Genomic DNA, 12854 nt, shown 5'->3' with positions numbered 1-12854 from the left:
CAAGCACATATTAGCACATCTTATTAAATCTATGTTCATGTTTAACATTAATTGTATATTTCACATCACAGAATTCAATGTAAGTTTTAATAGTTGACAATGCATTTTCTTTTTTTACAAAATATAATACATTATTAGTAATTAAAATATAATATCTAATAAGAATTATATTAATAATTTTTGTATGTAGGTATAAAGCGTATAATTATAATAATAATAATAATAATACCCTTAAAAGCGTTTAAATATAATAGGGTTAGATGAATATGGTTTTGATTAAGAAAAAAAATAATTAATAATAATAGTAATATAATAAATGTTATTTTAAACTGTGTATAATAATTGTTTATCGTTAAAAGAATCGTAGCGATTTTAATATTTACTATTATTCTTCGACACCGTTTTTACAATATTATATTAAATAACAATATAATTAATGTTTTAAAGTGTATACATCTTAGGAAATTGTTTTATTGTTAGTTAAAATTTTAACGATGAGATATATTTCTCATCATATCTAAAACAAAAAATGCTGAATATGTTTCGGGTACAGGTACGGCGTTAATACTAGCAGGGAATGGGTTACTTTCTAAATGAACTCCTTTTGTTAAAAACCGATTACATAATATACATCGTGTATAATAACAATGATCTTTAAACGCTTCTATATCATTAAATCGAACAAACTGGTATATAGGATTGTAAGTTCGAAAACCAAAAGATCTTTCATCATGATAACATGCACTGCTACACCACTTTTGGGTTCCTACATTTTGTATACACAGTTCAACTAATGTATAATTTCGAAGTGGATCGGTTAAAATATTTAATACATGATCCTTTACCATAAATGGGTAATAATCTCCTACAAATGTTAAGGTGATTTCTGGGTTAGAACGATGATATTCTAAAGATTCTAGAACATTGTTGATTTTTCTATTCCGTGTATTGTTTGAAACGATTGAAGGCATACTGTAATTTATATTTTTAAAAACAATTTTTAATTGAATATTGTACACGTATACAATAATAATGTCGATGTATTCGTTTGAATCGTTCTATATGTAACGTACACCTACCTACCTATATTAAAATTTTTTATAAAAAAAATAATATCTATACTAACGATATATACTTACATTGTTATTTTGTGAAGTTGAAATATTCGAAAAAAAAATTGAACTTTTTCCGTGTGTGTTGGTGTTGAGCGTCGTGATGTGGTATGATATATTATAAGTTAGTGGAACCGTTGTTCAATACAATGCTTGCGATAAAACTGTTGATGTTTTTTTTTTAGCTAGGTAAGTAAAAAAAAAATTAAATTAGATTTATAACTATTTTATGTTGTATGTTAAATGATATATACTTGCAATGTTCTTTGAGAAGTTGAAATATTAAAAAAAACTTTTTTCCGTGTGTCTATGTGCTGAGCAGTGTGAAGCGAATGATATGATGTGACATAATTACTCTCGGTTGATGGTCATTTATCCCTGCTACACTTTTAGCATTACTACGGAAAGACTATCTTGCAGTCGTGCAGCAGGCGCTGCAACGCCCTGGATGTTGCTTTGCATATGTTTTATATCAACGTTATGTTTTATATTAATTTTACGCGAATAACAATATTTCTGCATGGTGCATTAAAATAATTATTCATATGAGTAGCGATATAATATACTATTACTATATACCTACTATCAAGGAGGCGCACTACAGTATTCTTTTTATTGCAGGCGCTGCCCACTACTATTACTATTATTATTGGTCTCAATAATAAAAAAATATAGTCGCACATAATTTACCATCTCTATCAAACAATATAATTTTACACTTCCCGTTTCAGTGTGCTTCAACTGTGTTTAACACTCAATACAAAATAGCAAGACACTTTTAGAGACAGTACGTAAATCCACTCAATATATTTTATAGCTACAAGTTATATCTGAATAAATAAATAATAAAAAAAAAATGTCATTTGTTAGCTCATTAAATAGTAGTAACGAAGAATCGATGATCGAAAGTGATGTAAGTACAAAATAATATGTTTTTTATATAATTTATATTTATTAGTTATATTTTGGAGATGATTAAATACAATAGTTTATTTTGTATAATACTGAACTATGTTGGTTCGGTATTATACATAAAGATGCAAATAAATAGGTGTAGCGTATATATTTTTACTAGATTTTTAGTTACCAAATTTTATTTTATTTCAGAACGATTATAATAATGAGAGTATGAATAACGAGGTTAAATCGGTGAAAAAACAAAACATGCGTAGTAAAAATAAAAAACAAGTAAAATCAAATAAGAACAAAACAATGGCTAGAAAAGTAAGTTAAACAAAACATTTACAGTATAGTAAAAAAATTACATTTTTATTTTTTTTTGTTTTAGAATATTTCATATTTGGATAATATTGAAAGTTTGCTAAAAAATGAAAAAATTGAAACTGATATCATAAATACTATTACAGTAAAACAAGGTGATAATTTGATAAATGTTAAGTCTCCAACTGACGACAAAAGTTCCGAGTACTGGACTATCAGCCACTATAAAGTCAAAAATATTAAGAATGTTGATAGCAAGAACAGGTAATATAATATATTATATGATTTATATATGGGGAGACCAGGACAATTTTTGGATAAACGCTTTTATTACGAATGTAAACTAGTGAATAACATTAAATTATTATCCCTACAAAGCGATACACATTTCTGTCAACTTATATGCTCTTTATTATTTAATCACCAATATTCAAAAATGTATTAACATTATTCACTTCGTCCAGCTATCCGCTTACCCCAGAATATAATATACTTGTAATAAATGTAATATATGTTTTTTTAATAATCATATTACAGTTAGATTAAAAAAAAAATTTTATATTTTTTTTTATAGATGGAAAGAAGCTGAATGTAGTCTTAAAGTAACGATAACCGACCAAGCAAAAGATCAAGAACTTAAGAATAATTTATCAGAGGTTGTACAAACAATATTCACACGCTTTATGTCTGATCCAAAGAGGAAGATAGTAAGATCTAAATTATCAAAGACATAATAATGTATTTATTAATGACGGTAGAAAAAAATTTGAATATATAATAGGTACTATGCAAAATAAAAATTTTTCAGTTTAAATATACTTGTGTTATGAAACATATTTATACATCACTCACATTATATATCAATTAAATATCTGTTACTATTATATTGTAAAAATAAATTATATATTTATACATAGTATTTTATTTATGTATGTAAAAAAAAAAAAATGATTGTATATTTATTTTAAAATGTAGTAAAAAGTAGTGTAGGTACATGAGTTAGTATCATGAAACGTAAAATAAAAAATAATAATAATAATATAAATTACTGGTTAACAGCTGATTGAAAAAAAATTAGACTACTAAGTCTTGCAATATCATATCTGATAATGAGTTATAATGATACTGTAATAATTCATACATAAAAGAAATATCGTTAGACTCCATATTACTATAACTTAAGTCATAATTCTGAATATATTGGTTTGTAAATTCATTCCGACGACAAGAAGAAGGTAACCCGTTTACATCTGCCATGATTAGTGAATATGCTGTGTCAAAAGTCTTTTGATGACTTGACAATTTTTTTTGTTTTTCAATAATATATAAATCAATACAGTGTTGCAATTGTTTCAAACGGTGTAAATCGATATGTGATAAAGTAATATAATTTTCATTAGAATGTAATATAATTGAAGACTGTTTCACATTAATAGAATAACTTAAATTGTCAGTTATTCTTACACGTTTACATCGAGTTTGCAGATTATCGATAATTGCATTGTAATTATTTTCACACATTAATGTAAGCCATTGTTCTAGATCAAGGTTTAAAATCTTTTTAGTTATTTTACATTCTAATAATATAACGATTGAAATCTTTTTGTTAACAAGCAATCCAACTGTTACACTTTTTTTGCCATACGGTCGAATTTCGAATACCTACTTTGAAACAACCGGTGAAATCATATTATTGTAGCTAGCGGCCTTTAAATTCTTATCGATTTTTTTTTGTTCTGAGGAATTACGTTTGTTAAAGTAGTGTTCTGATTGTTAGAGTGTTTATCATATACTGATAATATTGCTAAATATAACAACATTTTATACTAAAATTATTTAAAAATAAAAAAAAAATGCAAAAAAGTAAATACGTGACCTAATTGATAAGTGTGGAAGGGGGAGAGAAAGATTATTAATTATTAATGATTATATACTTACATTAATTTGCATCAAACCTGAAATTAAACCTTATATATTTAAACAGAACTTCACGCCTTATCCATTAGGTCACGTATTTACAAGATAAAGGATTGAATAATAACACATTTAAGTTGTTTAATAGAATTCGATAATTTATTCGATACCTATTATATAACATTTTTTATACATATATTATATACATCTTAATATACTAGCAAGTGGTATCATATGATTCAATTTCACAATTACATTTAGATCTTCCGCATTTGGTTTTTACATATTCAACAAAGTGATTTCCTTTTGATAATAATACATATATACATTCCGGATTATGTCTCGAGTGTTCAATCCATGGTATATCATCTTTTTTCCAATCGTGTAAGACAAGTCCGCAGGAAAAACATTCTACAACATCTTTTACTCCTCTGAATATGAAACCACAATCAGCCAATAAATATTTATTTTGAGGTATATTTGATGGTAATATATCATACGTTTTTAATCTGGATGTAAATGTAATGTATTCCGGATATGCTGGGAATGATTTGCTTCGTACTAAAGAAACTAATGAAGAAATGTCATTGCTAGTTTTTTGTAAGTTCATGTTTTTAAATGACATTGAAAATCAAAACGTATTACTATAAAAAATATATTCTTAAGAGATACGAAAATAAACATAAAACACAACTTGGTTTAACGATAGTTAATTAGTTACTAAAATGTAAAGAAAATTAATTTTGACACTAAAGAATTACAGCACAGTGTAGCCAACATGTGTAAATAATAAATTAATTGTAAATTATTACTGTTAGTAGTCAGATTGTTACTTTTAAAACCACTATCTATTATAATTGGATTACAAAAACATCGTAAAAATTCGTTAACAAAAGATTGTAGTATATTCGATCATTGTATAATCTAACGAAAGTTGAAGTATTTCTAAACTCTATTGCATATCCGTATGATAATTTAAATTTAGATTTTTCAAAATCTAAAAAAAAAAATTTCATTATTTTTGTGTAACAGACGATGTAGGTACACAGTTTTATAATGTGTTATACTTGTTGAGATTTTGTGTTACACAGTGAACGTGTGTAGAAATCTCTTTGTAAAAAAGGTGCTCAGAACATACATTAGGGTTTTTGAGAATTTGTGTTACACGGTGGAGCATGTAGGAATGCCCCTTTGAACTAATGAAATCTCCCTGTAAAAAAGGTGCTCAGAACATACAAATACATACTACTGGCTCAATATGTTGTCTGAAATTAAATTTACGAATTCACTTATAAGGTTTGTACGAAAACAATAAGGAAATACATTCAAAACATTTTAAACTATTCGTTATGAACCTTAGTCTGCGGTGCCCTCGGAAAACACTCGTAGTGCCCTTAGGTCACCTCGTTGCATAGTTTGGCAACCACTGCTCTATAAAATTAACGTAAAATCAGTTCTTTGATTTATAAAGTAAAACATTTTAAAGTAAGTATACTTCTTTACAGAGTGTTCAAATACCTATGTGTAGCGTCCCAGCATAGGACGAACGACTGGTGTTGAGGTTGATGGATTGAAGGAAATAAGTATAACAACTTGATTTGTGATTAATTATTATAATTTATTTGATTGCGAAGTGTATAAAACACTATTACCGAACACGAATGATTTAATTAAAAATATTCTAAGTTCAAATGATTAATTTAGAACGGTGTCTGGCGTGAAGGTGCTTGCACTAACTCTGGTGGCTTACGTCTGATTTGGGTCTAATCGGGGCTCTCCTATATAGTCCTACTCAGCGTTTCCTCTCCTATCGATAAGATAAGTATGTGTCCATGGTCGAGTCGCGCAAAAGCGTATTATTATAATATCGCAGCTTCCCACACTCGTGCGATCGGTTGGTCCACATCCTGGTTATTCGCGATACGCAATCTCCATAACCAGATGACATTAATCCTCTCTCAAGGTATGCTTGTCAATACTGCGATTTCATATTTAGTATTTCGTAGAACTAATTCTAACTATGGCGATATTTTGGAAAGGCTAGTAGTTTGGCCTTCGATACAGCTATTGAGGTCCTACACAATATAACTGGTTGGCGAAATCATATGCCCCGGGGACACTTACGTACATCTACATGTATATGTGGATTTAGTTTTTTTAGCGGGACGTCAGTACATAGCATATGTATTTTAAATACTTTTCAAAATGTTGAATGTTGAATCCAAAACCACTATATAGTGTGACGTGAACTTTATAATTTAAATTAACATTTAGCTATTTGCAAACAAACAGTTTACAATAGGTTATTAAATACAAATATAAGATCATCTGCTCGTCTTCTATAAGCTAAGCTTGTATTGAAGGTGATGAGCTCTTTAAGTAGTATATAATTAGTTACTATACTTCTTTCCATGCAATTAATTATAATCGCAGATATGAAAAAGGTTTTTAATAACTTATTAATAGCTTTTTAGATTCTGAGGTATGTGTCTTTTTTTCTGTCTGGCGTCAACATGATGAATCCAGGTAGGTAGTGCTTTTGAGAGGTCAAAATTGAAAATACTTATTAGTTTTAGAAAGAAATATTTTTAATTATTAAATTTTGTTTTTGGTACAAGTATGCTAGCAGAATGACAAGCAATTCTTCCGCTTAGAATCGTTTTTAATTTTTTTGCAAGAAGTGATTTATCATTGAATTTAAATATGTTATCCATTACAATGACATAGTTGACAGATACTGTACTGTAGTCAGTAGAACATTATCCCCTTTTCAACATTATTTGTTTTTTTTATATTAAATCTCTATAAAAATATTGAACATGTTTAATTATGATAACATTATTAATAAAGCTAAATACATGAAAAATGCACCCATCTAGGCACCATTTCAATATAAATAAATTATATATAGCCGATGTTTAATTTTTTATTATATCTTATTAGATGTATACAAAAATGTTTTTAGTTATAAATTAATTAATATACACATAAAGTTGACTAAGTTGTTATATGATAAAACATACACTCATGCATATTATTTGTGTCATAAGACTATAAAATATTTATGAAATCAAATTAAATATCTTGATATTTTTTTTTTTGTTTTGTTACAAAACTTTCATTTAACATACATGTTTTAAAAAATAGTTTTTGTTTCGAAAACAAATGAACTTTACCTTAAATTAGAAAGTACAAGATCAAGAAAATAATCATCCATACTATAATGATATCCATTAATACTAGGACGCTTAGTAGTAGTAGTTGTAGTAGTTGGACGTCTGGTAGTAGTTGTAGTTGGACGTTTTGTAGTAGTTGTAGTCGGACGACTGGTTGTAGTTGTAGTTGGACGTCTGGTAGTAGTTGTAGTTGGACGTTTTGTAGTAGTCGTAGTTGGACGACGAATTGTAGTAGTTATAGTTGGAAAACTGGTTGTAGTATTTGGACTAATAGTAACCGGATTCATCGTAGTAGTGTAAAAAATTTTTGCCTTCTTCCCTAGTGAATAAAGATACATTGATCCATCGGACCAATATCGTTTTCCCTCGGGGATCATTGGCAGTAAATCTCGTCCCAAAAGTCTTGATAGCCCTTTACACTGGTCTACATTAAATTTCTCTCCTATTACCGGCTTGCTAATCACCATCCGGATTGTTCTCAGTTTCCTTGCGTCTTCATCAAACATATCGTACAACTGTAGACAGAAAGTGAAATATTCAGATAAAAAAAAAGAAAATGAATTAATTATAACTTATAAGTTATAACTGTTGATTAAACAACGTTGATAGGAAATCTATCATCGTATCTGATGCTCTTAGGATCGAATAGGCAACTTAAAGATTGCTTGTCGATTTACACGTTGCAGAGCGTGGAGCGGTATCAGAAGTGACGACGGCCACAATAGGAAAGACGAATGTAATACGGAGAAGCAGAAGCAACAAAGGGATATACGATGGTACAGATTATATTATGATTATATGGGTCCGTGTGGTTGATCCAGTCTGGTACAATGATCACTGTGTACAATACAATTTATTGGGGTGCACTTAAAATTAACTTAACAACTAAGACAGGTAGAAATGACGGTTGACTTGACTCATAAATAAAGCCCATGGACGACTGTTTTGGCGTCTCGCACACCCACTACGAATTATGGTATGTTCCCTCCCACCCCCCTCTCAAATACCAAAATGTCAGAGGGCAAGTGTCCTCTCTCCTTTCCGCCATAATTACACAAATGAAGAATACAATTACCAGAAAAGGACAATGACTATAAACATTTTGAATTACCTACCAATATTTACATAATTAGTTTAACAACGATGACGTTTTGTTTATATATTAACCTGTACATTTCAATGTAATGTCAAGAGTGATATTGGTAAAATCCGAGCCGTGTTCATAATTATTGCGATTTAGACCTATTATTTATTTTTAATTATCACTATAAACTAACCCCTGAAAATACAATTTTTATATAAAAATAAACTGAGTGTACCAATAATGAGTATTATATCACCACAACCACCCGTGTAAAATCGAAAACCTATAGATGAGCACAAGAATGACCTCCAATCACGTGTGTCCCTCCCCATCAACAGCAAGTGAGTAATTGGGCGTCTTGGGACTTGTGCTACAATTACCTAATCTTTTTTTCAAAAAGGTTATTGAGTCTCTATAGTTTTACATTTATAACAGGTAAATCCGATGATTAGACCACTATTAAATTAATATTGTTTATTACAAATAACAAGAAAAGCAAAAAACGAACTTAAATTAGAAAAAAATATTTTTTTAATGACAAAAAATATATATAAATAAAGAAGGGAAAATAATAAGCTTGGTACCTATTAAATTATTTAAAGAAATAATTTCAATATTGTTATGTATTAGAAAAATAGTTACACAGATTATACAATCGTATTTATTTACTGATGAGAAAAAAAAATGTATGATAATTATTATTGTAATGTAAATTGTAATGTTTAATTTTGTACCTGTACAATCGTAATTGTCGAGCTATCATAGTTTCAACTAATAGCTAATAAAAAAAAAAAAAAAAAAAAAAATAACTAGAGCTCCTCGGATAAGTTTTAAACAATTAAACGAACATTTATCTAGTTCGAGTGCTAAACGTAGTAATGTTCATAATAATACAACCATAACAAATGAACCATTTGATTTTAACCCTACAGCAAACAGTTCTATGTCCGTAGATTCTCTAGTTGAAAAGATGTTTAATTTTACTGCATCACCACATACTAAGAAAGGTTTTGGTTTATATAAATATGTAATACCTCAAACACAATTAGTTTATTATGATGATCGAAATGAATTAGTATCTAGATTAAATCTTTTAACATCATCACAAAGAGTTGGTAGTACTGGCGTTAGTAATGAAATCATATCTATTTTAGAAGAATTACATGAGAGGAATATTATGATATAATGACAACCTTAGGGAATATAGCTAATGAGCTACATCGTCCAGCGAGAAAAATATTTCCTAGACGTAGCGTAGATACACAGTTTAAAGATGATCTCTGGCAAGCTGATTTAATAGATATGCAGTCACATTCTAGACAAAATAAAGGTTTTAAATTCATTTTAATTGTAATAGATACATTTACCAAGTATGTGTGGATAGAAGCATTGAAAAATAAAACAGCAAAGGAATGTACAAAAGCTATGTTTAATATATTAAAAAAAGCTAATCCAAAATTGTTGCAGACCGATAACGGTACAGAAATTTATAATAATCAATTTCGAGATTTAATGAAAAAATATAAAATTAAACATTACAGTTCATTTAGTGTTATAAAGTGTTCAATGTGTGAGCGTGTGATACAGACTCTTAAAAATAAAATATATAAACATTTTACTGCAACAGGTACATGGAATTGGTATAATACAATATCAAAAATTATACAAAACTATAATAATATAAAACATAGAACAATTAAATGTACACCAAGTGAAGCTAGAATGGATATAAAAAAAGTTGAACTTAATACGCATAAAAACATAAAAACATTATACAAACCAAAATTTATAATTAATGATAAAGTAAGAATATCTAAATATAAACATATATTTAATAAGGGATACACACCAAATAGGACAACAGAAATATTTACAATTTTAAAAATTTTACAGACCAATCCAGTAACGTATCAAACAATATAATCTTAGGCGGTTTTTATGAACAGGAAATTAAACTAACTGATTTTCCAGACACCTTTCTCGTTGAACGTGTTATAAAAAAAGTTGGGGATAAAATATTTGTTAAGTGATTAGGTTTTAATTCAAGTCATAATTCATGGATAACATTGTCAGATATATTAAAATAAGATTTTATATTATATTATTTTTTTTATTTTATTATTATATTTTACCTTTTCACTGTTTTTCTTTGATAACAATAAAAAAATTTGTTTATTTACATGAAACGTTTAACAATTAAAACATTATATAATACTGATAGATAGCGCTTTTTGTTTATTCGATTGTGGATATATAAAGGTTTTTAATTTATAGTGGTCATAAGCCAATGTATTAATCCCACCATCCTTTATATAACGTTTATCATCGTTAGCACTTGGAACAAGCTTAGTCATAGTTTTCGAATGGACAATATGTTTATTCGATTGAATAAAATTCATTTTTCTATGAGTTTGTTTATCCTCAACAGTTATATATGGTTTATAAATGCATTTAATATATCCATGTAATTTTCAAATCTCATATGATTTTTAATTATATACTTTTTTACACCTTTTGCTTTTTTTTTCCTCCACACCATGTATAGTTTTATACGCATATAATTTCGGTCTTAATGAAACAAATTCTTTTAAAATTGTTCCTTTCATTTCATCCTTAAAATATCCTGGTTGATATTTATGACTCTCGCTAAAACAATAATGATCTTTAGGATAATTAGATGTATCAAAATATGGTAGTAAACTATTTTTTAAATCATCGAAAATGTTCGCCATATATTTTTAGCATGCATATAATCTTTATCGCTTATTTTTTCGTCTATCAAAGAGTTATAAAATTCAGACTTTGATGGTAAAAAAGTATCATCTAATTTACTCCAACTATCGACATATTTATAAGGGAAGATTCCTTTTTAAGTGACTAGATCTAATGCTTTCATGGAAAAGTTTTTAAGAGTTTCTCTAAACCTTAAGTTATCTTCAGATAAATTTAATGCAAGTTTACTTAATGATTCGCTCTTGAAACGGAATGTATCAACAAATTTAATACTAAATCTATGTGCGATTTCTTTAATAAAGGATATATATTTTTCTGTTGAATTAGGAATAACGTGAATATCTTTATCATTACAACCGAGTTCCTGAATTATGAAATGACTATCGTACGACAAATTATGGAAGAAAATTGGTACGAATGAGGGGTTAGTTATTTCAAAATTACATTGAAGACAAAGACCTTGTCTATATTTACCAGTAAAATGACAGTGATCTCGAACTTAAATTAAATTATTATTTTTAAAATGTCTCCAACATTTTCCACAAAACTTAGTATTTTTAAAATTACTTTCTTCTTCTTTAGTTAATTTATTCATCGGTTTATTTGTTTGATAAGTTCTATAAATATTATTTCCAATAACAATCATATTTTCCATAAATTTTTTTGCAGCATAAGTTTTAGATTTTTCGCATCTATTTAATTCACTAGACTTCTTTTTAGGAGTTAAAATACATTCAAAATCTGCATAAATAACAATTGGCATTCTCTGTGTATTTTTATAGTTTTTAAAATAAATAAAATCATCATCCCCCTTTTCAAACATTATTGGTCTCCCTAATTGGTTCTTTCTACAATTATGCTAGTGTTTACTCAACCCTTTCTTACCAATGTTTGTTTTTACATGGCTTTTCACTAAAATTAGTAAAACATCTTTTACAGATAATTAATCTGGAACAGTTTTTAGTTTTCTGACTTCTAATAAATCTTGAAAAAATTTTTATATAACAATAATGTGATGTGTTATTATTATTAAGCAAAAGTAGATCAAAATGTTTTTTCTTTCAGTATTACAAATACCTATATAGAGGGAAAATATGTTTTTTATCATTTAAACTATAAATATTAATTGATACATTATTTATACGTTCAAATTTTTTTATCTGACTGATTGGTGTACATTGATCCATACATTTAAAATCCTAGCCACTTTTTTTTTCTAACATTTCAAAATATTTCTTATTAAAATAAGTTTTATTTGAACGATTATCAAACTTTGATAGTATTGAATATTTAAAATATTTAACATCATTATTTTTTACATTTATGACTGCTCTTTTATCTTTGATATATTCAGGAAGATCTAGATACGTTCCTCCTCTGAGAGGATTTACTATATTAATTCTCAATTGTAATGCATCTATTGTTTTAAGTGACCAGCCAGAAGCTTTTGCTAAAAAATCATCTTCTTCACTTAATAATTTATTGAACATCCCATTCAGTAATTTATTAAAATCAGAGGAATTACATGCAAGTGTATTAGAGGTTTTAAATGTTATATCCTGTACTTCTTGTGTGATAATTTGTTCATATTATACACTATCTACATATAAATTA

At 27.6% G+C, this 12854-nt stretch overlaps 2 protein-coding genes across 2 annotated transcripts; one reads left to right on the top strand and one right to left on the bottom strand.

Annotated features, from left to right (window-relative positions):
- Nucleotides 1-1407: 1407 nt before the first annotated feature.
- On the top strand, nucleotides 1408-3245 carry LOC149059471 (uncharacterized). Its single transcript, XM_089218206.1, has 5 exons — nucleotides 1408-1635; nucleotides 1734-2025; nucleotides 2220-2336; nucleotides 2401-2597; nucleotides 2908-3245. The coding sequence occupies exons 2-5, from the start codon at nucleotides 1969-1971 to the stop codon at nucleotides 3065-3067; spliced, it is 531 nt and encodes a 176-aa protein (XP_089074332.1). The 5' UTR covers nucleotides 1408-1635; nucleotides 1734-1968; the 3' UTR covers nucleotides 3068-3245.
- Nucleotides 3246-4460: 1215 nt separating this feature from the next.
- LOC149059470 (baculoviral IAP repeat-containing protein 7-like) lies at nucleotides 4461-4946 on the bottom strand. The gene is made up of 2 exons (XM_089218208.1): nucleotides 4748-4946; nucleotides 4461-4678 (listed from the first exon to the last, which is right to left on the bottom strand). The coding sequence occupies exons 1-2, from the start codon at nucleotides 4870-4872 to the stop codon at nucleotides 4465-4467; spliced, it is 339 nt and encodes a 112-aa protein (XP_089074334.1). The 5' UTR covers nucleotides 4873-4946; the 3' UTR covers nucleotides 4461-4464.
- Between the last annotated feature and the right edge of the window lie 7908 nt (nucleotides 4947-12854).

The sequence above is a fragment of the Diuraphis noxia genome, unplaced genomic scaffold (assembly GCF_037042655.1).
Source record: "Diuraphis noxia isolate RWA-SAM2 unplaced genomic scaffold, SU_Dnox_SAM2 contig0001, whole genome shotgun sequence".
NCBI classification, from domain to species: domain Eukaryota; kingdom Metazoa; phylum Arthropoda; class Insecta; order Hemiptera; family Aphididae; genus Diuraphis; species Diuraphis noxia.
Note: the sequence above shows the minus strand (reverse complement) of the source record. Positions and strands in the feature narration are given on the sequence as shown.